Genomic DNA, 27,797 nt, shown 5'->3' on the forward strand with positions numbered 1-27,797 from the left:
TGTCTTCCATGTGCAAAAGATAGATGATAATATCACCTTTCAGGGTTCTGTAAGGATTCACGGAGGTAAAGTATGGAAAGGACCCAGAAGTGGCTGACAGTAAGTGCTCTGTCTGTCCCTCTGTCTTGTCAGTCTGTGTTGACAGACTGAACAAACAAATGGTTGGTGGCCAGATCATATTTAAGATAGAACTCTGACCCACACTCTGCAGCAACCAGCCCAGGAAACCAACCCATTATCTACAGTAACCAGACCAGGAAGCCAATCTGCTATGTGCAACTCAGACTTGGAGGAAGTCAGACCACTGTCTCTATCTCACAGTCCATAAGCCAAATAAGAATACCTGTAACAGTCTACCCCAAATAGCCAAGACTTGATAAATGACTGACAGCTTCTTTAATATTTGCCCCTGTTTTTTACTTAAAGCCATCCTGAGAAAGACAAATACACACCCCTAACACATCATACAGGATGCCATGCTTCTAGTCAGCACACTTACAGCTTCCACATGCCAACAGCCACCAATCAGGATGTCCTGGAGACTTTCTCACTCCACTGCCTGCTTTTGTATTTCTGCCAAGAGACAAGTGATGGTGGCTGACTGCCTTGCTATAGCAAGCTTTGAAAAATAGCTTTTGTCTATTCTCATTTGGTCGATCTTTGTTTTTTTCCACCATCTCTTTTTTCTTCCTGACTCTTCCCCTGTTATGGACTGAATTTTTGTGTCCCCACAAAATTCATAGGTTGAAGCCCTAACCCCCAATGTGATGGTATTTGGAGATGGGGCCTTTGGGAAATAGAGTTAGATGAGATCACGAGAGCAGGAACCCTATGATGGGATTAGTGCCCTTATAAGAAGAGACATTAGAAAGATTTCTCTGTCTCTCTCCTCTCTGCCATGTGAGGAGATAGCAAGAAGGCAGCAGCGGACGTCTGCAATCCAAGAAGAGAGCTCTTACCAGGAACAGAACTGACTGGTACCTTGATCTTGGGTTTCGAGTCTCTAAAACTGTGATAAAATAAATTTGTTCTTTAAGCCACTCACTGTGGTATATTGTTGTGGTGCCTGAGCATAGTAAAACATCCTCCTTTTCCCCATGCATCCTTCCAGCCCAAAGCTCTGGACCTTCCAAAGCCTTCTGGTCGCACTACACTTGATCTGTTCACCATCACACTAGGGTCATGCACTCTGTTAAGTGACAACTCACTTGAAAAGCTCCCCAGGCAATGATATATCTATACAGATATGTATAATTTAAAAATTAATATGATTTCCATTTGTAAAAGATAGATGATAATTTTTACAAAATGAATATATGTATACAGTCTCAGCGTTAGACCTCTCAGTGTCCAAGCACACACACACAAAATAAATAAAAGAAGAAAATAAAAGTCAACTAAGATTCTACCACTCAGAGATAATCACTATAACATTTAGTACTTGTCCTCCCTGACATTTTCTATCTATCTATCCATCCAGCTATCATCTATCTGTACATGCACTTATATATTCTATTGTATATTATATATTCACACATTTATAAAGGCAACACCATACAGCTTTCTCCTTCTTAATCTAATACATCGTAAACATCTTTCTAAGGCAATAAGCATACTATACAATAATTTTTAGAGCTGTAGTATTTCATTGTATGGCTGTATAATTAATGTACTTAATCCCTCATTGTAGGATGTTCATACCTTTTTCAATTTTTCCTGATTATAAACAATAATTTGTATATTTTCTTTTCTTTCCCTTAATCAGAAGTTTATTTCCTTATAGCATATAAGGTAGCAATCATGTGTATTTTTTTTATTTATTTACCTATCCATCTATTTCCAAATAGTTGGTTAGTTTTCTCAACAACACTAATTTTCAAACAATCTCTATTTTCCTATCAGTCTGAACTACTTCATCATACCCTAAATACCTTAGGTTTCCTTTAGAGTTTCTGTCCTGTTCTATTCCCCCTTTCATGTAATTCTATGATTGTTCAACAACTATTTGGTGTATTTCTTTGATATCTGATATAGGAAGGATGCCTTCATCCATCTTTTTTTTTCAGACAAATATTCTGATCTTTGACCATTGCCAGCCACCCACAGAGAATAAAATGAATGCATTTGTGTTTATCCCCTCTGATTACTCTTGTTCTTCTAGAAGAACCAGAGTGCAAAGACTAGACCAGCATGAGGGAGGCACAAAGATCTGTGCTGAGCCACAAGCAAATGATAGATTCTTCATGGGTGGAAAATTTCCCAGCAGCCTGTGAACACCTCTGGGTTATACTCGTCACTCAGAGTGGAAGTCAGCTGCCTGTGACAGTGTCTCCTATTAGACCAGAGGCTGTCAAACATGGATCCACATTAAGATCATCCAAAGAGCTTTTCCAAAGTAATGATGCCCAGACCCCACCCCAGATGAAGTAAATCAGAATCTCTCAGGCAGCAGTTTCTGGGTACTGGTGCATTTGAAAAGCTCCCTGGGAAACACTCTTGTGCAGCTAGGGCTGAGACCCAGTGCACAAGACTGTAGGCTTCCTATAGTCAAGATCCATGCTATTTACTCCTTGGCATTCATGGTCCTTTGGACCACTCCTGACACGTGTTGGAACGCAGCAGAATTGAACTGAATTCAGCTGAAGACACCAAGACTTATACATCTCTACTAATTCTCCTAGGGAAAGGGATACAGATTATTAGTGCTCAATAATGAACCTCTTAACTTTCTCTCAGTAACACTAAAAGAAGTAGCTTCGATGTGGAGGAAAACGAGCTCTGTCTTGGTCCAGTAAAGGTAACAGCTGAAAGTCTGAAAAGAGGAAGACTTAGAGAGAATCTAATCTGTCCCCTCATTTTAACCCCTTGGAGTCCAGAGAGGTTAAATGACTTTGCAAGGTAGCACAGCTCTTAGTGGCACATCTGGAACAGAAACGAGCACTTCTTACTCCAGGGATCGGTGTTATACCTTGCTGCCCTTGTGTGAGCCTATGTGGGTGAGTATGTATATGTGTGTACATATGGGCGTGTAAGTGTGTGTGTGTGTATGTGAGACTGGGTGTTTCAATGTGTGCGTTTGTGTGTGTACATGGAATGGGAGGAGGTGTGGAAGCTCCATGGGAGCAGAGCTGGTCCCCTCCTTCAGAACTAGTCGCATTAAAGTAACTAGACACCCAGGAACACTTTCTCTTTTCTTTCGGGCACGTTGGTTTGCTGTGTTCTCTCCAGGTTGTCCTCAGAGGCCCAGCAATGTCTGCCTGGGAAGCAGGATGGCGTTCCAAGTCTCAGCACCTATTGTGTAGGCGGTGCTCAGCATTAAGGTTTGCTGAAGCGGGATTTGGGGAAGGGTTGTAGCTGGCAGCCTCGGGCTCATTCTGCTGTGCGGTGGACAGTGGGGAAGGTATGAACCATGCCTTGACTGTCCTAGGGTCCAGGACTGTTCTGTGGATAGACAGCAGTTTTCTTGTAGAATGTAAGCCAAGTAGAAATGTTTGTCCTCATGTTTTGCTGAATATGCGGCTTCCTCCCTGCACTGTCCTCTCTTTTCATCCCAGAGTCCTCCAGGAGGCCTCTCTGCCAGACCTGCCAGACTAGGGTGACCCTCAGATCCTGGCTCAAAGGCTGCTCCGAAGGACTCTGCTGGCACAACTTGGCCAGGCCCAAAGTCCTCCTTCCTCAGTTTTTAGGGAAGCCACGTGGAGAAAGCAGAGCCTGCCGGGGACAGCCTTTGGGGGTCTGACCTGCCAGCTGGGCCTTGATATAACAGAGCAGGCTTGTTATAAAACCCAAGCTCACATTTGCTAGAGGAAAACCTGTACAGAAGCAAAATTAGCTAAGAGTTGGGTAATGCAGATGAGAGACTTACCTGAGCAGCTGGAAATCGCTGTCTCATGGGCTTTGCTTTTGACCCAAATCATTCTGATCACAATGGCATAGATGACACTGCGGAAAGGACCAAAGATACTATAAAATGTCTGGTGGGTCCATACTGTGAAGACCACTCCGAGTTTCCTGAGTGTGAGGTGTGGAGTCAGGGGTCTCTCAACCACGGTCTGCCCACCTCTGTAGAATCACAGTAGATGGCAGCTCCTTCTTTTTTTTTAAGCCAGGAGGCTTGGACCTGGTGAATTTAACTGATTTCTCCAAGATAACTCATGTGGTCAGAGGTATAGCTTAGACTGGAATCAAAACACAGGGTTTGGGGTCAGAAAGATTTAGATTTGTAACCAGCTCTACTACTTGCTGGTTATATGACCTTGATTTTAGATAGGCTTTCATGTGCCTCCATGATTCCCGCCTCTAGTGTTCACATCACTGTGTCATCCTCTCCCCTTGAGGGTGGCTGGACCTGTGACTTGCTTCTAATCAATGCATTGGGGTGAAAGTGATGGGATGTCTGTGATTACATAATTGTGTAGCACCTGTCTTGCTAGTGTCTCTCTGTATTCCTAGCTTTGAAAAAGCAAGTTGCTGTGAGTCCTACAGCCCCAGGAAATCAATTCCGCCAGGAGCCCAGGGGAGCTTGGAGGAAGATCCTTCCTCAGTTGAGCCTCTGATGACACCCCAGCCTTGGCAGACACCTTGATGGCTGCCTTGCCTAAGCAGAGGACCCAGTTAACTGTCCAGACTCCTGACCCACAGAAACTGTGAGATAATAAGTATATATTTTAAGTCATCAGGTTCATGATAATATGTTACCCAACAATACATAGCTAATACACTGAGCGAAATAGGAGGAATGTTTGTGTCCCTCTCCTCTCCCAATTTACATGTTGAAATCCTAATGCCCAATGTGATGGTATAAGGAGGTGAGGCCTTTGGGAGGTGCTGAGATCATAAGGAGGGTGAAGTCCTCATGAATGGGATTAGTGCCTTTATAAGAGGAGACCCCACAGAACTTTCTTGACCCTTCTGCCATGTGAGGCTACAAGGAGAAGTCTGCAACCTGGAGGACAGCCCTCACCCAAATGTACTGGCAACCTGATCTCAGACTTCCAGCCTCCAGAACTGTGAGAAATACAGTTGTGCTGTTTAGAAGTCACCTACTCTGTGATATTTTGTTATAGCAGCCCGAACCCACTAAGACACTGGGCCTCAGTTGAGACTGTCAAATCGAGGTAGTAATACAAACCTCTTAAGAGGTTTATAGGGATCAAATGTGACAACATTTAAAGTGCTATGCACGGGCTTGAAAAGTAGCAGAGGCTCAATAAATGCCATTTTCTTTCGTCTCTTTCTTCCCCAATTTTCACATAATATCACACCTACTTTTACATGATATAATCTGTACCTAAAAGGGAAAAAAGTGTTAATGACTCAAAAGCATTAGCAAATTTTGTATCCTTTGTTCCCTTTGATAAATATAAACATGCATGCCTTTAATTAGTTATTTGACATTTCTAATTTATTAAGAACCTTGACTAAAAACTTTGAGACAAAGCACTTCTTCATTTTAAAACTGCACCAACTTCCCTCTTGAGAATCACTTGGTTGAAAAAAAATCAGAGTTCTAGTTTGCAGTAGCTGACAAGGCACTAATTGCTTTTAATGATCTTTAGAATATACTTCAATTAATGGCTGTGGTAAAACCCTCCTTATTGATTTTCCCCTGCTCAGAGAACCCCTCTGAGTGTTCCAGGAAAGCTCGGGGCCTTTTTGGAGCATCCTCACTCCTTCTCATATACCTGCCCAGGGACTTTCCTGGAAATTGTTTGTCTACATTAAAGAAAAAATGAGAAAGAAAACTGCTAATGAGTCTACTCTTTACCCTAAGTTGAATATTTGTTAGAGCAGGGAAACTTTTTCCCAGGTAAATGAAATACAAGGAAAGGTTACAACCACCATCAAGCATTAATTGTGTACTACAATTGCAACCCCAGGGCTTAACTGATCAATAATTCAAATACTTATTGACCATCAGCCATATGTACAATGGAAAATTAAGAAAGATTTTATGTGTTAGGGGTTTGGGCTTTAGTCACCCCCACCTCGTCTCCTTAGGATCAGTCAGGCAGGTGGAAAGCCAGTACCAGCTTTACTGTTAGCCAGGAAAACTAATAAGTAAGATGCCTCTTTAGCTTATTCCCCAAATCCAGCCACTTCTCAGGGTGTAACAGTCATGCGTCAGAGAGCACTCTGCATACATTCATTTCCTTCTTCTTGCTGATTTCTTTCACCTAATTAATCAACAAGTTATATGGACTGTCCTTCAAAATGTCTCCATCACCTGTACCTTCCTCTCCGTTCCTGCTCTTCACTATCACTTCGGACCCTTATGATCTCTTTTTGTTTAATATTGATATTTTGATGATATTTTTATTGTGGTAAAATAAACATAACATAAAATTTACCATTTAATCCATTTTTAAGTGTATAGTTCGGTGGCATTAAGCACACTGACATTGCTCTGCAGCTATCACCATCATCCATCCCCAGAACTTTCTCACCTTCCGCAACTGAAACTCTGTACCCATTAAACACAGAAGTGTGCATTACTTCACAAATTAATGTGTCATCCTCATGCAGGGGCCATACCAATCTTCTCTGTATCATTCTAATTTTAGTATACATGCTGACAAAGCAAGCACCCCTTATAATCTCTTGCCTGATTATTTGCCATAGTCTTCTAAACACCTCCACTCTGCTAGCATCTTGAATGCCCACACCTCCCGCCATCAGAACTGGAGCTCTGGGACAGAGCATCATTCCCTGGCTTAAAAACCCTCCAGTGCCTCCACTTTCCTATAAGATGGTATCCAGTCTCTCAAGCAGGGCACCCAAAGTCTCCCACAATCTGTCTCTGCTTTCTTCATCTCTATGATTATCATCCTGCCTCCCTCCCTCCCCACTGTCTCTCAACACATTTTTTCCGTGTGGGCAACAGGAGAAACCAACTAAACTAACCCCGATTCCATGCTTAGTATGTGGTTGACTTTGGGTGAATGTGAGATCCAAGGTCTTCCATTTCTCTGTGTCTGCTTTCCTTTCTTCCTGAAAATACATGTATTTTTTTTTTAGCCCATTCTCTATATATCACTTTGCTGTGAAACCTTTCTGAGCTGCCTCTGTTCCTCAGTGACAGTTAGCTCCCCCTTCCTTGGGGCTTCCATGCTGGTGTAACACTAGGCACGCTGAATTTTGTCTATGGCAGTTGTATCTTAAAGATCAAGCAGACCTAGAAATAGCCCATTCTCAGAAACAGAGCTGAGGAATAGCACCTCCATTCTTTTGGGTCAACTTCTTCCATGTCTTTTCTTTATCTCCACTCCCTCAGCAGTTGTAGCTTTTCTTCAAGTTTCTTAGAAATCTGAAAACCTAAGGGTCACTAAGATTGAGTAAAATACCTCTTCCCTGCAACTGGCTGGTTTATTTCTTGATTTTATGGAAGACAGTCCAGACACAGACCCGTTTTCCTTCATTACCTTCATGAAGGCAGCTCCTGGTGGTGGGAGAGTGGGGGAGTCTAAGCCAGAGGAAGACCTTTCAAGTGGCATTAAGTACTTAAGAGGATGCCTGAGGCCAGTTCCTGAGTCTTGCTTCTGGATTGTGTATGAGGAGTGTCAGGAAACAGAACAAAAATTCTCTCTGTCCTCAAGACACATGGAGAGCATTCCACTCAGACCAAAAGTGCCCCTTCCACAAACGCTGCAGGACTCAGCACAGGCCTGGGGACTTGAAGGAGGCCCATCACAGTCTTGGAGCCACAGGCTCCATCTCTGCCTGCATCTTTGCCTCATTTGGGGGCCTGAGGATGATGTCCAGTTGTGCTCTGAAGTTCTCATTAGAGGCCAAGCATAGGGAGGGGGTGTGGGGGGAGCTGATGCTTCACTTAGCACGGTCCTTTTTACTCTTCTCCTAGCAGGGGCTTAAGGATGCTCCCTGACCAAAAGCGTCTCTCCCCTTTATTAGTTAACTTCACTAATACTAATGCTATGAAGATAAAATATAGGGAGATACAAGAGTATATAATAGAAGGCTTGTTCTGGGGGTCATGGAAGCCTTCCCAGAGGAGGTGAAATTTCAGCTAAGATCTGAAGGATAAAATTGATTTTTTAAATGCAAAAGAGGATGATCACTCAGGCAGAGGGAACAGCATGTGCAAAGTTGCTGAAACAGGAGGGATCATGCGCATTTGAAAAACTTAGAGAAGGCCAGCGTGGCTGAAGCATGGTGAGTAAGGCAGCTTGTGTGCCTTAAGATAAGGATGGAGAGTGAGGCAAGAACCAAATCACACATGGCCTTTAGTGCAGGGTTAGAGGTCTTGCACTTTATCCTGAAACAATGGAAATCCACTGAATGGCTCTAAACAGGAAAGTAAAATGATTGATTAACATGTTTTTTTAAAGATCAGACATTGTTCAGTGTGTATAATTTGTTTCTGTACATGTGTATATGCTGGTATATGAATTGAACAGTCCTGGAAGGGTATATAGCAGGGGTCCCCAACCACCGGGCCGTGGACCGGTAGTGGTGCATGGCCTGTTAGGAGCCAGGCCACACGGTAGGAGGTGAGCGGCAGGTGAGGGAGTGAAGCTTCATCTGCCGCTCCCCATCGCTCACAATTCCGCCCAAACCAGCCCCTCCCTTCCCATTCCCCCATCCCCCCCACCCCCACCCGTGGAAAAATTGCCTTCCACAAAACTGGTGCCTGGTGCCAAAAAGGTTGGGAACCGCTGGTATATAAGAAATTCTTAACAGTGCTACTTCTGAGGAGGGGGACAGGGCAGAAGTGGAAGGAAGATTTTTATTTTTCATTTCATACTCTTTTGTTGCTTCGAATGGGGAAATCTTTCCAAAAGCTCTTCAGAGAGCTCACATTTCATTGGCTAGAATTGGATGACGTGGCCGTTCCTAAACCATTCACATGCTGAGGGGAGGGGTTGCCATGAGTGGCTTAGAGTGGAATGGATATGGGAAATTCAAACACAAGCATCTACCATAACCTGGCAGGCTAGTGATATTGGCTTTTTCAAAAGACCTAACTCTTGCCACCCCTCAGGTAAGAATATATAGGATGTCACTTCCTTGACCGATGCGATGGGTCATCCGACCTTGGCCTTGGACTTCATGTCATGGACAGTGCTGGCTAGGATCTTGGGCCCTTTTACCCACCATGGCCTTGTAGTCCATAGAACTGTACTGACCTCAGCTTGGGGCTTTCCCACGGTCTGTTCCCCTTTCCCCAAGCAAAATAAGATGGGTTTTTTTTCGTGTAACATAAATCAGTGCTCCATGACAAGCGTGCTTTCTTCCTCTTATTCCTTTGCAATTGTCGGCTCTGGATCTTTTAAGCCTCTGCCTTTGTCTCACAGAGTAAAAACGATAGGAGAATGAGAAATCAATTAGGTAGCAAGAAAATAACCATAGCTAAAGTAAAGCAATTACACCAGGGCTAAAAACCTTTCCCAGCAACAGTTAGACAGTTGTGTCAAGTAAATTTTGAAACAACAGGAGTTGTGTTGACCCAGAAAAACAGTGTATTGCCTTTATTGTCAGTCACTGTGGTTTCAAGTCTTGGCAGCCTGATTTAATTAATGACAGAACAGCTAAATCTTTATCCATACACAGCTCTCAGGACAGTTTGCCACTGACAATACAACTCCTTCCTTCCTCTCTTTCCCTCCCTCTCTGCCTTTCTTCCTTCCTTCTTTCCTTTCACATATATTTATGGAGTATCTACCATATGCCAGAAACTGATCTAGGCACTAAATAACCAGAAATTTACATACTAGGGGTGTGTGTGTCTGTGTGTGTGAGAGAGTGAGAGAGAGAGATGGAGTGACATGACACTTCTGTCTGATTGATGAAGTTCATCAGTCAGGTCTGCATTGTTTATTTAATCAAGCATTTATGAAGTGTACGTTATGTGCTGGGTTTGGAGTCTAGAGATTAAGAGACGAGAGTCCATGTACTCAAGAAATGTAGCCACACTAGCAGGCAATGACTCTCCCGTGAAGCCTTAATGGCAACATGGACAAGCTGAGGCGGGATGCGGCCTAGGATTGGCAGGGGCAGCTCCGTGTGGGGTTTGGTATTTGAGATGAGACAGAAAGAATGTGAATCATTTTGCCAGAAGCAAGGCAGGGTGAGACTGGAGGAGTGCTCAGGCATAAGGAATGATGTGCACAAAAGCCCAGGGGTGAGAGGAGTGTGGGGTGTCCCGGAAACAAGAGATGGCTTGTTCTGGCTGCAGTAGTGGGTGCAAGGAGAGTGTGTGAGCAGCTTCTCCAGGAATAGCCACGGAATCTGAAAAGGACCAGCAATCTGTCTTAGCAGATATTAAATGTATATAAAGCTACAGTAATGAAAACAATGTGGTGTTAGGGGCAGAAAAACCACTAATTTAGTTATTTGTGTGTTTTCTCCTTTTCTTAATTATGTCAATCACTACAAACTGGAAACAAAATGAAACCATATTCAAAGTGAAGAAACAAACGACAAACTAGGGAAATTTTTGCAATATATTAAAAAAGAAAAAGGTTATTGCATAAAGAATTCTCTAAAGATAGAGAATAGAGAAAATAAAAACAGAATAAAGTGAAGGGAATAGAAAGCTCAGAAACAATAAGAGCGTTTATAATATAAATATGCATATGATAAAATTACCATTTCATACCGTAGAGAAAAGATAAATCATTCAGTAAGTGATATTGGAACAAATGACCCAGCACTAAAAAAAAAAAAAAAAAAAATTTAACTTAGATCTCTAATTCATATTACATAAAAATCAAATTAAACATCAAAATCAAATATTTTAAGGTGATATTTTTAACATGCTCTCAACACTGAAATTATTTTCAAATAATTAAAATTATAAATCATTAAAAAGTTAAAGTATAGATAAGTTTGTGAAAGGGACAATTTCCTAAGAAAGAAAAGAAATGAAAAAAATGTAAAGAAAATTGTGTGTCGATGTGAATATACTAAAATATAAAATGCTTATATATTACAGAAAAGCCATATACATTTCATTCATATTTTCACATGCATTTATATAAAGTTTTGCAAAGTGCTTTCCTATGATTCTTTTTTTAAATCGAGTCATTTGACTTTCTAATTTAGGTATTCATGATTTCTCTCCTTAATTATGTCACTCTTATTAACTGAAAGCAAAATAAAATCACATTCAAAATAAAAAGGCAAACTAGGGACAAACTAGGGAAATATCCTAATCATATAAAAACAGGAAAAGTTTTTATATAAAAAATATCTCTAAAGACAGAGAATAGAGAAAATAAAATAAAATGGAGAAAAACGGGTAAAAGAATACGAATAGGTAATTTACTTAAAAAACAAAAATAATAACGAACATATAAAATGTGTTCAACCTCATCTGTGATGAACGAAATGCGAATTAAAACAATAGTATATATGTATTTTTGCCTATCAATTTGGAAAGAATATACATATATATGTATATATACATATATGTATATATATGTATGTACATATATATGTATATATGTATCACGCATGAGGGACAATAAAGCATGAGGCATGGTTAATAAAGAGCATGAACACCTTATCTGTGTTGTTTCTTTTGTCTACTCAGTCTTGGAATTAAGAATTTAACCTTATCTGAAAGAGTCACTAGCAACAGAATCAAGCTCAGGGTAACAAAGTGTGATTAAGAAAAACAACAACAAAAAAAAAGAGTTGAGCTTTAGCTCTGAGAGAGATGAAATTATAGCAACTTATCCCTCAACTAGCTGGCAAACAAATTCTTCACAAAACTCCATCTGGGCCTGGTCTTGGTTCAAGAAGCGGGGAGTTGCTATGCTGCATCCCCCAGAGAGAAGCTTTCTCTCCTGCAGAAGCCTGACCATGGAAGAGGAAGAGGGAAGATGATGACTGAGTAGGTAGGAAATGCTTCAGGGAAGCTCAAGGACAGACAGAGCAAGGTCACTCTGAATTTTCATGGTTCTACCCCAGCTGGAAGCAAGGAGCAAGGAGCAGGGTTTACTGAGGCCTTTGTTTTGTCTGACAAGGGCTGAGTGATTTTGAAATCATCCCCTTTAATCATTAAATTAGACTTTGCATTTTCCAAAGACACTACAAAAATGCACAAGTTGGGCGGTAGGCAAGTTGGAGGAGAAGAAGAGGCAGCTCGAATTAATGGGGGAAATTTCAGACAGTGAAAGCCCCACATGAGGGATTTGGCCAGACAGCACGTTGGGAGCCTGTGGTTCATGGCTGCATCCGCCCTGCTGAGCAGGGGTTTTGACTGATTTCAGGAGCTGATGGGAAATTAATCAGGAGAGAAGCTGGGACATTTGCTGCCACCGAAATCGATGTGTCAGTTGCCTGTGACGTCATGAGTCACTTCTTTCCAAATACTTTCTTACCGCTGCAACTGGCCTCTTTCCTCTTCCATGGGCTTCTTTTAATGTGACTGTTACTTACCTTTGATTGATTGTCTAAATAACCTTCATCTTCCCTTCAGGCTTCCCCCCAGATTCAGCTTGGTGGAGAGGAGAGCAGTAAGTTGAAATACAATATAGATGTTAACTTGTAGATTCAGCAGAGATGACTGGACAATATCCAATCTCAGTAAGGCTGAGGGGCTAACAGTGGGAATCACTCTGCTCCTGTCCAGCTCAACCTCTGCTGCTGATGGAGAGCAAGTCATTTTGCTTCTTTTAGCCCTAAGTCTACTCGTGAAAAGTTTAGGGGCTGGACTATGTGGTGGATAACATTTTTCCAGCTTTAGCATCTTAAGAGACTAAAGACAAACAAAGAGCAAGAACAAGAGATTCCTATAATGTCAGAAAACACTTGAAGAATACGCAACCACTTAATCTAAGAAATGCATATTGAAACAATGAGATACTTTTTTAAACCTCTGTGGTCAGCAAAGACTTAATAAAGAAATGACACCACCTTCCTCTGGGTCAGGGGAGGAAAAATGAGAGCTCTTGTTTGCTGTCGGCAGGAATACACATTTTTTAATAGGGCGGTTTATGCAGATGCATCAAAAGTCTCAAAATGAGCATCATCTGTGATCTGGCAATTCTATTAGCATGAGTTCTGAGGAAATAATCAGAGACTCATGAATAATTTTAAGTACAAAGATTTTTATCACAGCATTATTTATACTATTGAAACCCAAAGGCTGATCTTCCTTTGCCCAGGACGAATTACGTGACACTCGATGGCAGGCTTGGGGACACTCAGAAGGTGCAGGATGAGCAAGACCCATATACATACTCAACATGCCAGGTATCTCCCTGCAATTCCTGATCCCGTCCACCCGTGCAGAGCCACTCTTTCAGAGATGATCCTGCCATGTGACCAAGGGAGACCCTGCCTTGTCCAGGTGGTTGTGGTCTTCTTTGTTGAAAGACCATCTTTGGCCCACCATTGGCTGCAGGACAAAGGGAACATACTATGGCTTGGTTCCTAAGGCCCTTCACAATTGAGTCTCACCCCATCCAGAAAGAGCTTATTGCCAACTTCCTTTCCATCGGCACTGCCTGCCTGTCCTTTCCTGTCACCATACGCACTCTGACCCCCGGTTACCAGGGAAACTGCTTTCTCTCCACCGTCCCCTTCTCCTATCTGAAGCCTTTCTTCCTTCAAAGGATGCTTCCAAGAAGTGTTCCCTGCCATTATTTGACCTCATCGCGTACATTGTCTAACATATTTTTGTGTGTATTGCATTTTTTTGCTCAGTTTTGTTTCAAGTTTGTCTGTCTTTTCGATTATAAGATCTCTGAAACTGGTACTATGTCTTATATTTGAAAGGTTGCATGACATAGGAGAAAGAACAAGATATGGAATCAGACAAACCTGGGGTTAAATCCTGCGTAATGTTGGGTAAGTTACTTAATCTCTCTGAGTTTGAGTTTTATCATTTATAAGATGGGGATAATAGTTATTTCACAGAGTTGTAGTGTGGTTGATGAGATCAATGTTAACCACCTGGTAAAATGCCTGCCCCACAGCACATACTAGAAAATGTTAGTTCCCTCCTCTTTGTCCCACTTTGGAGGAGTTGAGCTTAGCACATAGCATCTTTAGATAAAATCTTGTCACCTAGCCCGTTCCCCAAAGGACACTAGGAGCAATGAGTGACCTATAGGGGAGGAGAGCAGCAGTTGGTGAACCGGGAAAGCCCCTGTATGGGTCTGGCCTGCTGGCCTCTTACCTGATGATTGTCAGGGGGATGAAGTACACCAGGAAGGCCACGATGGTCATGTATGGGGTCTGGTAGGAGTCGTCGGGTCACAGGGCCCAGCACTGCACTTCACCATTAGAGAGTTTCCTTTTCCCAAATATGATAAGGGTGGGAATGGAGAATAGGAAAGAGAAGCTCCAGGCAATCACGCTGAGGACCTTGGCCTGCTTTTCTGCTCAGAGAAAAGAGAGGGATGCTTGGGCATCTGGAAACATCCTTTGGGAGCACGCTTGGCATCTAGTGTGAAAAAATATCATGGTGGAAGAGGGATTCTGGAACTCTCAGAGCCTCAGTTTCCTCATGCATAAAAAGGGGATAATAGGACCAGCATCTAAGGCTGATGCAGGGATTAAAAAGAGTATGCTTACACAGAAGCTGGAACACTGCCTGGTATAAGGTCAGTGTTCCCCAGTTTCTCCTCTTTTGCTTCCCCGATTTACCTGCTTGATTGAGATGTTGATGCACCCATTCCTAAAGTACTACGGAGCTCAGTTTGTACCACATACATTTGATAGGTTGCTGTGCGAATGCTTGTCTCTTGTACCTTGCCCATCCTCAAAGGCAGGGATGGGACTTTGGTCTGTCTGTCATCCTTCTCTTGTACCTAGCACTGTGAAGCACTGTGACAGTGTTTGAAAGCTGTTTGCCAAATGTTAAGTAGCCTTCTTTCATTTGAAGGAACAAGGGAGGAATTGTAAGGCAGAGAAAGAACACTGGGCTTGGTTCTGGAGAGCAGGGTTCATTCAAACCAAGCCCCTACACACTAGATTTGGGCTCTTTCAGATGTGATATTTTGACCTTGGGCAAATCACTCAGTCTCAGCCTGAGTTCTTCTCTAAAGTGGGATTTAAAAAAAAAATACACACTTTGCTCACCTAATGAAGTCATGATGGGGCTAGAGAGAGACAATTAATATACATGAGAGAGCTTTTTGAAAAGAGTTGTTTTGATGTGATGCTTTCTGTTAAGCTGTTGTTGAAGGTCTTCATCTTCATCCCCATTGTAGCTGTGCTGTCTGTGCTGACTGGTCTTGGCGGCCCTTCTTCATCCAGGGACAGGAGACCTCCCTCTACCTTCCAACTTTCAAATTGGAAAGCAGTTGCATGTTTCTGGGTGGGGAGGGAAATGTAGAGTCTGGTGGTATTGTAGAGAGGTGTGTAGGGTGTGGTCAAGGAGCTATAAGAAGTGAGAACAATTCTAGAAGAAACTAGGGACTCTAGTAGAATCTTCAATCCCAAATACTTGGGAGAATAATATCTGGGGTTCTGTTCTTGCTGAATTGTCACTCTGAAAAGAGTTATTAGAAAGATTTAGAAAACAGATATTACTGGCACACTGAACAAGCAGGAACCTTGGGGTGGAATTATAATACAGTCTTTTTAGGTCTTTCTGTCGTCACCGTACATGGATCAAGTGATCCAGTGGAGTGGGAGCTCTTCTGCTCCTGTTTGAAAACTCAGCCCCTTGATGTCAGTGATAATTAGGTAGTTTAAAAGCCCCTGCAGTCACCTTACGTGGTAAACAGTGCTTCAATGTAGTAATGAACTTAAAAATTAATAAGTAGATGGGTTTCCCTGGTGGCGCGGTGGTTGAGAGTCCACCTGCTGATGCAGGGGACGTGTGTTCGTGCCCCGGTCTGGGAAGATCCCACATGCCGTGGAGTGGCTGGGCCCGTGAGCCATGGCCGCTGAGCCTGCGCGTCCGGAGCCTGTGCTCCGCAACGGGAGAGGCCACAACGGTAAGAGGCCTGCGTACCACAATAAATAAATAAATAAAATAAAAAACACGGACAAAATAAAATTTTTCCATGGTTAGACTAAACTCCAATTTTTCAAAGTATTGAGTATTTAAATTGTTTCCAATTATTTTGTATTATAAATAATTCATATGCATCTCTTTGCACTGCTCTGGTTATTTCCTTAGGATGAACTCTTAGAAACTGAAGATTGGGGCAAATATAGCTAAGTTTCCCCCAAAGTGTCTACAATTTATGGCTTCCACTAGAAGTGTACAGAAGTGTCCTTTTCCTTATAGTTGCCCAGCACTGAGGATTTTTCCTCTTAGTCTAGTTATCTTGTTGGTAAGATTTCCTATCCAAATATTTAATCTTGCAGTTCTTCAATTAGCAGAAACAATAAGGGAAATAAAAATAGTTTTTACTAAATAAAAATTTTAAAATTATTTATAAATTGTAAACATACTTAAAAAGCAAAATGAGGGCTTCCCTGGTGGCGCAGTGATTGAGAGTCCGCCTGCCGATGCAGGGGACACGGGTTTGTGCCCCGGCCCGGGAAGATCCCACATGCCGCGGAGCGGCTGGGCCCGTGGGCCATGGCCGCTGGGCCTGCACGTCCGGAGCCTGTGCTCCGCAACGGGAGAGGCCACAACAGTGAGAGGCCCGCGTACCTCAAAAAAAAAAAAAAAAGCAAAATGACAAATAGGAAATATTTGTATATGACAAGCAAAGGGCTAATATCCTTCTTATAAAGAACTCTGGCAAAGAAATAAGATCACACCAATTGAAAAAGTGGGCAAAGGACATGAAAAAATTTTGAGAAATTTTTAAGAAACAAAGCGACAAGTAAATGAAAGATATATAGAAATGATCTTTTTGACTACTAAAGAACTGCAAGATTTCTTTCCTAGAAAGATATTTTCCTCACCAAAATGATGAACGTTTTACCCATACCCATACCCTCTTATGTTTAAAATTTTTGCTTTTTCAATCTAATTGGAATTTACTTTGTAATTAACTGTGACATGTAGTGATCTATTTTTTTTAAATGGCTAGACAGCTATTCTAACACGATACACTGGCAAATTCATTCTTTTCTAACTGATTTGGTATTCTATATGCTTTAGATAGGTTCCAGTATCATATTGTTATAATTATCAAAGTTGTATATTATATTTTCATACCTGGCACTATATATCTCTCTTCATTATGGGTTGATGGTTTTCTAATTACTCTCACAGTTATTTTTATTAAAGAGCTTTAAAACTGACAACTCCTCTGGAGTTGCTGGCTAAGGAAATAACCACTTTAGTAAAAAGCAATAAAACATCAGTAAAAATGTGCCCCCCCATTTCTGCTCTCCTTCCCTTGGTTTTGTTACCATTGCCATGTGCTTGCTGAGCCACAGGAGAGTTCCTCCTGGCTTCCACTGGCTCCATTTTCTGTGCTGCTCTGTGGGGAATCTCTTTCTCCCGCCTTCTCTCAGCTCCGTCACATAAACCCCCAACCCTGCCCCTCACAGCTGCCCTTACATTCTAACGTGCTGGAGCAGCAAGATGACTCTAGCCCAAGGTTCTCTGGACCTTCTTACACCCTGTTCCACCAACTACCACATCCTATCACCGTGCGGATCTTTTCAGCTTCCTGAAAGGCCATGCAGCTTTCCTAGGGGGCTTGGCATCCTTGTTAATATTTAATCTGCTCCCTGTGTGCTGGGAATTCCTTGAAGTTTCTGGTCTTTGGATGGCGTCTTTCCTTGGCTCCCATCCCAGCTGCAGGTCTCCTCCTATTTGTAGGCTTCTTCTATGACTTCAGTTGGGATTGGGCAGAGGAAGGGAAAACGGCGAATTTCTGTTTCCAAGCTTGCATCTTTCCCTGAAGCTATTAGAGATGATTATTTTCCAAGTGCCCTAAATGAAGCGTCTATTAATTTTATAGTGAGGAAGTAAATTGCTTTACATCTTTTAAAGAACACTATAATATTCATTCCTGCCTTTCCTGTAATTTAGGACATGATTTATAATATTGCGCAGTATCTCCCAGAACCAGTCCTATTTCCCATAAGCTAAACAGTTGATTAATTTTTATCTAATGAATATGGTGGTGAGACATGTAACTGACCATGTTTCCTCTTGACTGTGGAGCCCAAAGCCTCGACCTCCAGCAAGTGTCCTGGGACACCCCTCACATGTTTTCTTATACTTAAGTTCACTTTACTCCTATTTCTTTCGCCTTGAAATACTCTGGTGTGGGTGTCTTTTTGTACACCAAATGCAATCCTTCCCAGAGCCTGCAGGACGTAAATAAGTGTTTGGCTGAGTAAGAGTATCACACTTTTGCATACATATATCATAAAATGTCTCTCCCATTTACCCTCGTGCCCTCCCCTGCATCCTTCTCTGCCGGAGAAGATGCTAGAGCATGACACTGTCTGGAAAGCTTGGTGCGAATTGCACACCTTCCTACACTCACACAACCTAAAAAAGCCTGAGAAACAGGTATAAATTCGATCTTAAAATTACTTTCAATTGCACACAACACACTGATATGTTTCTGGTATAAAACTTCCCTAAAGGCATGTAAGTCCCTGTGTTCTCTATGGAGAGTCCAGCTCCCATCCCCAGACGTGAGGACTAGTTGGTGTACATTTTTGCAGGCAGTTGTTTGTTATTCTGAGACCTCACATTTTCTTGCATTCTCTCACACTCTTCTCTCTCTTTCTGTACACAATATCTAGCATTGTTTTGAGTTTTTCTTTACAATAATGTTATCATACAGTATGATACTGCATGTATGTTGTTTTTATTACTCAATATATGATGTAGATATTTTCATGTCAATGCATATTACTCTCCATGGCTCTGCCACCTCCTCACTGAGAGACAGTAATCAAGGACACCTAAACTGAACCCAGACCATCTGGGTTCAAATCCTGCCTCTGCACCTACTAACTGTATGACCTTGGGCAAACTACTTTAACTCTTTGAATTGTAATTGCCCAGATTAAGATGCAAATAATAATAGAATTGACATCACAGAGCTGTTGTGAGGATTAAAGTATTTAACATATGTAAAGAACTTAGAATCACGAATAGCACACAGTATGCAATCAATGAACCTAATCTACTGAAACTTCTACATAGGATGCTAGCCTTTCCTCCATTGAGGGACACCAAGGTTAGCATTGAATTCCTGCTATTCTAAGCAATGCTGCAACACACAACACATGCGTGTGCATGCACACATGTGAGTATTTGTCCAGAGAAGATACCAAGAAGTAGAATTTTTATGTCAAAAGGCTGCACATTTTATATTTTATTAGATATTATTAAGTTGCCATTCAAAGTATCTGTGTCAGTACTGCCTGATGTATTGAGTAGTATCTGATGACATTAATTCTACTTATTCTAAAGTTCTGCTTGCTCTATTAATTTTGCTTCCTTAGTTGTAAATTCTGCAGAATGGTATTTTAAACGTACTATCTATTTTCCACAGTTTGGCTTTTGTCACATTTTTTGTGATATTTGATTGCACCTCATTTTTGTAGGCAAGGTTTCCTATTAGGTTCTTCATTTTATTATTTTCACAGCCTGCTTGGGAAAGTGTAGTATGTTGGCTTCTTATTTGCTTTTGGGGGTCAAAGAGGTAAGTGGGCTCTGCCTGTGGGCGGAGGAATGGACAATTAGTCCTGTGACTAGGTACCCACCATCCCTCCAAGCTGTCATTGCTTCCCAGGGCCCCACTCTGTTTCTCCAAATCCAATATCTCCACTACTTGGAAGCAGAGACCTCCATCCCTCCTGCACGCCTGGGAAGGGGAAGAGCAGTGGGAAGAGAGATGTGCTGTGATGAAATGTCCTCATTGTACTCCAGGAATCATCCTGCCAGTTTCCTGGAGTCCTTCTTGCTCTGGACATTTACACGATCTATTTAGGAAGACCTCTGCCATATCGCTGCATCATCATCTGTGTGTATTGTGGGTTGTGTGGTTTCAGCCTTCCCTCTGACCCATCTGCTTCCTTCTTTCAGGGATTCTTTGCTACCTCTGGATCAAAGAGGGTTTTCCTTGTTTCTATTATAATTATAAATTAAAACATCTTTCCAATTATTTCCATGGTTTTAGGGTAAGGAGAGCAAGGTGCTTTTTTCTGCAAAGTAAGCAAGTAGAAGTGGGAGTGTTCATTAGTTTGGATAGGTATGCGTGTTGACACTGCTCTTAAAAACAAAAAACAAAAACCTGGCAGCGTCAGCGTCAAGGTAAATGGTCACAAAGTAGGCCCAGCAAAGCACCTTTCCTAGTGGCTCTTGGCCATCCATAGAAGCCATCAGCATTTTCCCAGGCACCCAAACTTTCTTTTCTACATCTTTTTGGACAATCAGACTCATGAAGTTGGGGAGGAAGTGGAAGAGGAGAAGAAAGGGGGAGGAAAAGACCATTACTAAGAGGATAATATCAGTGAAAACCCTCACCCAAGGATCGTACTTGTTTGAGCCAGCTCACCTCCTTGCAGGGACTTCATGGGGTAGATGATGGCATGGTACCTGTCTATGCGGAGGGACACCAGGACATAGGTAGAGGCATAGAGCAGCACAACCTGAAGACAGAAATGAGAGGTGAGTGGCCTCACAGAGGTGAGGAAATGCACATCATGGAAAGAAGAGCATTTTGTGCTATTTAGAAACCTTGGCACTGAACCAAGGGATGGATGACGTTTGGAGTATGGACAGGAATGACTGACTCCCATGTCAGGAAGAAGATTGCTGTTCGTGGTGCTGGGATTTGCACTGCTAGCTGTGACAAGTGAGAGTGCTTCCAGCTCTCACTGGCTCACTCATTCACTTGGCTTTTCGGAGACGCTGCATTTCTCCAAGGATCAGTCCCTCTTGACATTTGCGTGGTACATGTGTTTGTAATTGACTTTTAAAGCTAAACTAATTTTCTCTGCCACAATTGACATTCCAGAATAATTAGAAACAAACATTCATTTGCCTTTAATCAATGTGAGTTGTTGAGAGATGATAGAAGGGATCTGGCTTCAGGGAGCCCATGTGCTGTTTTGAATCATTTATCACCATCTGTGCTGACACTCTCAGAGCTCCCCTTCCTCATCCACTTCTGCAGCAGAGCTGTTCACTAGGGTCAGCCCTTGGGTCCCCTCTTCTTCCTTCCCACCCTCTCTTTTATTAAGCTTACCCATGCCCTTTAGTGATATTTGCATACTTTGCAGAGAAGGAAATTGGGATATAAGAGGTTAATATCTCTTCTGTGAAGAGCATAGTCAAAAGGTAATTAAATGAAATACCCCTGAAAAGATGATCAGGGTGGAAATTTTTCAAATAACTTTGAGCCTCATTTCTACCAGGAGTCTAGCCATATCACTGCTTTGTAACCTTTGGGTCAAATTCAGAGTGGTAGAAAAGTAACTCGAAGAGCGAAATCTAAGGGTGAGTGTCTGAATTTCTTATAAGATGAAATAGAAATAACATGACTTTGGTAGTAACCTTTGTCTGAATTTGTATCTTTTTGCTCATTCCCTGGCTCAGACAAACAACGATCAACTACATCGTTGTTCTTTATTATTTTTATCTCTGTAACACTACCACAAATGCATCCCAGCATCAGTGTTGTAGAAGGTGCCATAGGGAGGGCGTTCTGAAGACTGATCAGAGATTGAAGGCTCCCCTGAGGGATATAAGAAGAAATGCTAGTCTTGCTAAAAAGGTGATGAACGGTCAGAGAGAGAAATGATGGCCAAATTTTACAACAACAAAATTAAGATGACTGTCTCCTTAGAGAAAACTGGGATTTTTACGTGGGATCCATGAATTCAGAATTGTTAAGGCTGGCCACACTCAGTTGAAGAGATGGCATCAGAGAAGGATGGGAAGGAGAGCTCCCAAGGGCAGAACCCCATCGGGTAGAATGTTGTGATGAGACGGTCATAAGAATGGCGGCATCCGCGGCTGTGTTGAGTGAGATGGCTCACACAAGTTCAGAATCTGAAGCAGGAGGAAAGGTCACAGTAGAGTGCCCAGAGGAGCAGGCAAAGTCAATAAAAAGAGATCTACTTTGAGACACAGTCAAAAAGAGTATTTAACTTCAGGAGTCTTCAAACATCTAGGCAGGGTGGGAGGGAGATGCAAGAGGGAGGGAATATGGGGATATATGTATATGTATAGCTGATTCACTTTGTTATACAGCAGCAACTAACACAACAATGTAAAGCAATTATACCTCAATAAAGATGTTAAAAAAAAATAGAGTGATGACCAAACGTATACTGAGCAACTGAAAACTAAAAGAAGGCATTCATTACAGTACTACTGTTAGACAAATTAAATTCAAAGCAAAAAGCACTACATGGAATAAAGGGATTATTTATAGTGATAATAGATACAAGACACAATGGCAATAGAATATTAATAAACCTAAATGTAACAAGTAACATAACACTAAATATATAACTAAGATGTTCAAAGTTCTACAGAGGACAAAAACACAATAGTACATAGGTAGAAATAATTAAACAAACTGTAAGAATAATACACATTATTGTAAAATATCTAGGCAATATTTCAAAAATTAGTCATAAACTAAACTACCAAGAAGAAAAACCCTCAATAGATTCCAAAAAGTGGAATTTATACAATTCACATATCTAAAACAACAAGCAGTAAAAGCTGAAATTAGTATCTTCTTTTTTTTAAAATACCACTTGGAAATGTAAACACCCTTATAATTAACTTGAGTCAAGAAGGAAATTAAAGTATAATTATAGTCAATTCATAAATGTCAACAATGAAAATTCTACATGTCAACAACATATGGGATACCATTTGTAGAACAGATGGCAGCTTGAGGACATATGTCTAAATTCTCACTACCCCACCCTCAATTCTGACAAAAATGACCTAGGAAATATGAAACCAAAAAAACAAAAAAATTCTTGCAGAAAAGTGAGACTTAAATGCAGAAAACTTAAAAATTTTTATTTAGAAAAATGCCAGATTGGATTCATTTAAAGTAGAATCTCTGAACCGACTTTTAAAAAAAGTCAATATACTTTATTTTTTAGAACAATTTTACTTTTACAGAAAAAATTGAGCAGATAAGACAGAGAGTTTCCATATTAGCCCCCCTTCCCCACACTTTCTCCTCTTATTAACATCTTACGTTAGTATGGTCAATTTTTTAAAATTGATGATCCAATATTGATACATTATTATTAACCTAAAGTCCAAGGTTTATATTGAGATTCGCTCTTTGTGTTGTACAGTTCCATGGGTTTTGACAAATGCATAATGTCATTTATCCATTATTACAGTATCATGCAGAAGAGTTTCACTGTCCTAAAAATCCCTTGTGCTTTATCTATTCAATCCCTCCAAATCCCTGGCAACCACTGATCTTTTTACTGTCTCCATGGTTTTTCCTTTTCCAATGTCATGTAGTTATAATCATACAAAAGTAGCCTTTTAGACTCGCTTCTTTCACCTAGCAATGTGCGTTTAAGATTCCTCCATGACTTTTCATGGCTTGATAGCTCATTTTGGCTTATTTATCCATTCAGCTTTTGAGGGGTATCTTACTTTTAGATTCTGGCAATTATGAATAAAACTGCTATAAACATTCTTGTGCAGGCTTTCGTGTGGATATAAGTTGTCAACTCAATTAGGTAAATACCTAGGAGCACAATTGCTAGATCGTATGGTAAGAGTATGTTAAATTTTATAAGAAACTATGAAACTGTCTTCTAAAGTGTACCATTCTGCATTCCCACAAGAAATGAATGAGACCTCCTGTAGCTACACATTCTCAGTACCATTTCATATTTTCAATTAAAAAAAATTTTTTAGCCATTCTAATAGGTGTGTAGTGGTAATCTCATTGTTGTTTTTCTTTGTAATTCCCTAATGCCATGTAATGTTGAACTTCTTTTCATATGCTTGTTTGTTATCTGTGTATCTTCTTTGGTGAAGTGTCTGTTCAGTTCTTTTGCCCATTTTGAAGAGGGTTGTTTGTTTTCTTATTGTTGAGTTTTAGGATTTTGTTGTATATTTTGGATATAAATTCTTTATCAAATGTATGTTTTGCATATTTTTTCCCATCTGTGCCTTGTTTCTCCAGTCTCTTGACAGTGTCTTTTGCAGAGAATAAATTTTAAATTTTCATAAAACCCCAACTTTCAATTTTTTCTTTTATGGATTGTGCTTTTGATGTTGTATCTAAAAAAATCATTGAAAGACCCAAAGTCCCCTAGATTTTCTCCTATGTTATTTTCTAGTAGTTTTATAGTACTGCATATTTCATTCCAGTCTGTGATCCATATTTAGTGAGTTTTTGTGAAATGTGTAAAGTTGGTTGGATTCTTATTTATTTATTTTTGCAAGTGGATGTCCAATGACTCCAGCAGCATTTCTTAAACAGGCTATCCTTTCTCCATTGAATTGTCTTTGCTCCTTTGTCAAAGATCAGTTAGACTTTTTGTGTGTATCTGTTTCTGGGCCATCTATTCTGTTCTGTTGATCTGTTTGTTGATTCTTTTCCAATATCATGCTGTCTTGATTTCTGTAGCTTTATAGTAATTCTTGAAATCAGATAGTGTCAATCTTCCAACCATGTTCTTCTTTTTCAATATTGTATCTGCTATTCTGTGTCTTTTGCCTTAAACTTCAGCATTTGTCCATATCTATAAAATAACTTGGTGGGATTTTGATTGGGATTGCATTGAATTTATAAATCACATTGGGAAGAATTAATATCTTAACAATAGTGAGCCTTCCTATCTATGAACATGGAATATCTATACATTTTAAGATATTGTTTGATTTTTTTTAAACAGAGTTTTCCCAGTTTTCTTCATATTGATCTTGCATATATTTTGTTAGATTTATACCTAAATATTTCATATATCTGGTGCTAACATAAATGGTACTGTGTTTTTAACTTTAACTTCAAATTGTTTATTGCTGGTATATGAAAAAACAACTGGCTTCTGTATATTAACCTTGTATTCTGCAACCTTGCTATTTTTCACTTAATTGTCTACATAGACAAACTTCTCATCTGTGAACAAAGATGTTTTTATTTCATCTTTCCCAATCTATGTACCTTTTATTTCTTTTTCTAGTTCTTTGGAATTAGTTGGAACTTCCAGTATGATGCTGGATAAGAGTGTTGAGAGGAGACATCCTTGCCTTGTTTCCAATCTTAAGAGGAAAGCTTCTAGTTTCTCACCATTAAGTATGAGGTTAGTTGTAGGTTTTTTGTAAATGTTTATTATCAAGTTGAGGAAGCTTTTCTCTATGCATAGTTTTCTGAGAGTTTTTATCATGAGGGGGTATTGGATTTTGTCAAATGCTTTTTCTGTATCTATTGATATGATCATATAATCTTTTCTTACCTTTTGTTGTTATGAATTACATCAATTGAATTTTGAATGTTGAACTGGCCTTGCATACCTGGAATAAACCCCACTTGGTCATAGTGTATGAGGAAATAATGAGAAGTCTGCAGTCTGGAAGGCGGCCCTCACCTGACCATGCTGGCACACTGATCTTGGATTTCCAGCTGCCAGAACTGTGAGAGATAAATGTTTATTTTTTATAAGCCACCTACTCTGTGGTATTTTTGTTATAGCAGCCTGAATGGACTAAGACAGCCAGAATACGTCAAAAGGAATAGTAACCCAGAAATTTTACCTAATGCTTGAAATATGAATGTTTATGTTCTTATTGTTTCTTATTTGTATTTTCTTTATATAGGTATTATTTTTAACAACCAAAAAAAAAAAAAAACCATGAAAGAAATCTTAGAAATTTTGCTTCTCCTTTCAACTAGGAAGAAGTGAGCAGTTTGTTGCATCAGAGTGCAGGGTTTTATATTATCTTCCTTATGAAGAATCCAAGAGCTAATTTTGGTGTCAGTTTGTCTCATCACATTTGGAAGGTGCTACATACCTGCAAATAGCGGACTACTCGGCAAACCAGATCAGGTGCCATGAAGTCTCCAGTGAATCTCCCAATGATATCTGTCAAGATGTTAACCAGTCCTGTGAAAGAGTCTAACAAAAACACACAAGTGGTTGATTTCAGCCTCTTTCAAATTTGCAGCTATGCTACAGTAGAAATGAATTCCTGGGGAGATTTTTTTTTTTTTTTTTCTGATTTGTTAGGTGGCCGTTAAGGGAATGTAAGACAAGGCAGGAGTTACTTGACTTTATTACTAGAGCCTCTCGCCACTCAGATGTACCTACTTAGGAAGGAGTTTTGAAATGACTAAAGAGGAATTATATTAATCACAGAGTTGACCTTTTAAGTCAGAGGAGAGGAGTTTTAAAGACGAGTTTTAAAGGAGTTTTAGACCTGTACTAAAACAAGGACTGTGTGAGGATCAATAAAGTGCAAAACTGAGAAAAGGAAAATATCTATTCTCATGAAGCCCCTCAAAATTTCCCTTTCTGCACCCATCATTTTACAACTTGGACCTCTCGTTACCTCCCTACATCCAGGTATGGCCCCTTTCCCCAGTTTCCTCTGCTTTCTTCTTCTTTCTCCTTTCAAATCCACCTTTGGAAAAAGTCAAGTGCATGATTTATCAATTTCATTGACTTAGTTGGTTAAACTACAGAGGAATTGAGGCCAAAATATGAGACCAAGGTTAGAGATTTTGTGCTCATTTCTAAAGTTACAGACTATATAAGTTGTACGGATGTCTCCAGAAGCTATGGTAAAATATGCTGTATGTCTAGAAGTTCCTTCTCCCCCCATCCCCATGACAAATATCTTTAATTGATTATGTGATCCAGAATCTTTCTCAAAACAGTGCTTCAGGGATTCTCTGCTGATTGATGAATAGGACTGGAACTTAAGACTGATTCACTGACTTAGGGTCACTTTCTTGGGAGATGAGTTATAACACTTTGTCCAGGACCTGAGAGGCAGGAGGGTAAATCTTCTCTTTCTGGATCTTCACCATTAATAGGGTGAAGTCTGAGCCCCTAGTTTAGCATCAAAGCCTTCCACGATCTGGTGTTGCCTGCCTCTTGCCAAGTCCCCAGCTGGCATTTTTATATTGAACACCAGTGTCCTGCCTGTCTCTTCCTTTTTGTTTCTCTATAAGTAACAACAATTAGAAGCATTGGCAAGCACATGGGAACTACCAGAAAATTGTCAGAAATATTGGAGGAGAGAAATCTCACGGCAGTTCTGGATAGTCAGAGAAGTTCTAACTGAGAAGGTCAGATGAGAGCAGGGTCTTCAGAGATGTGGGCTTGTGATTTGATCAAATAGGAATTTTACACAGCTTTTCATGGCAGATGTGGACTCATTGTATGAGTGGAATGGACATTGGAATTACTTGGATATGCTCTTTTGGTTTACTTATTCCTTAATTTAAAAATAATGAGAAAAAAAAAAAAACAAGCTTATGTTTCTCTAGATCTAAGTGTTCTATGAACAATTATAATGCACTCCAGTAAAAAAACTTTCCCCTTGGAGCTCAAGCTTAAATAAGCCCATCTCTGGGAGGAGACTATCAATAGACTGTGCCACTGCATTTGTTATTTGTTATTAAGCAAATGCTGCTCAATCTGATCAGTAAAAGCTATTTAGTTGCCTAAGTAATTGAGGACAATGCAAATAAGCCTTTCCTAAATGGTAATTAACAGGACCTTAGGAACAAAGTGTACACTTTAAAGGCTTAATTACTTCCATGTATTACTCTTGCTTTTTAAAATTTCTTCTGTGAACGATTCTAGGAAACTGTTACACTCAGAAAAGCCAAAACCATCTCCCGGCACGCTTTAGTGTTCCTTTGACAGGTTCTTGAGGGTTCCCAGTCCGAGCCTGAATATGGTTGGAGTGGGGAGAAGTCAAAATGAGATGA

General features: G+C 40.5%; 1 protein-coding gene and 1 non-coding gene across 2 annotated transcripts in view; both read right to left on the minus strand.

The window, feature by feature from the left end:
• Positions 1–3,284: 3,284 nt before the first annotated feature.
• Positions 3,285–27,797, minus strand: part of LOC101282565 (neuropeptide S receptor) — a 29,388-nt gene continuing 4,875 nt past the window's right edge. Inside the window, 4 exon segments of the mRNA XM_033428344.2 lie at positions 3,285–3,942; positions 14,147–14,348; positions 20,412–20,505; positions 25,871–25,974. Of these exon segments, the coding sequence (XP_033284235.2) occupies positions 3,801–3,942; positions 14,147–14,348; positions 20,412–20,505; positions 25,871–25,974 (542 nt within the window). The 3' untranslated portion in view covers positions 3,285–3,800.
• On the minus strand, positions 6,481–6,587 carry LOC117201374 (U6 spliceosomal RNA). Its single transcript, XR_004483394.1, has one exon. It is a non-coding gene; the product is annotated as a U6 spliceosomal RNA (small nuclear RNA).

The sequence above is a fragment of the Orcinus orca genome, chromosome 9 (assembly GCF_937001465.1).
Source record: "Orcinus orca chromosome 9, mOrcOrc1.1, whole genome shotgun sequence".
NCBI lineage: Eukaryota > Metazoa > Chordata > Mammalia > Artiodactyla > Delphinidae > Orcinus > Orcinus orca.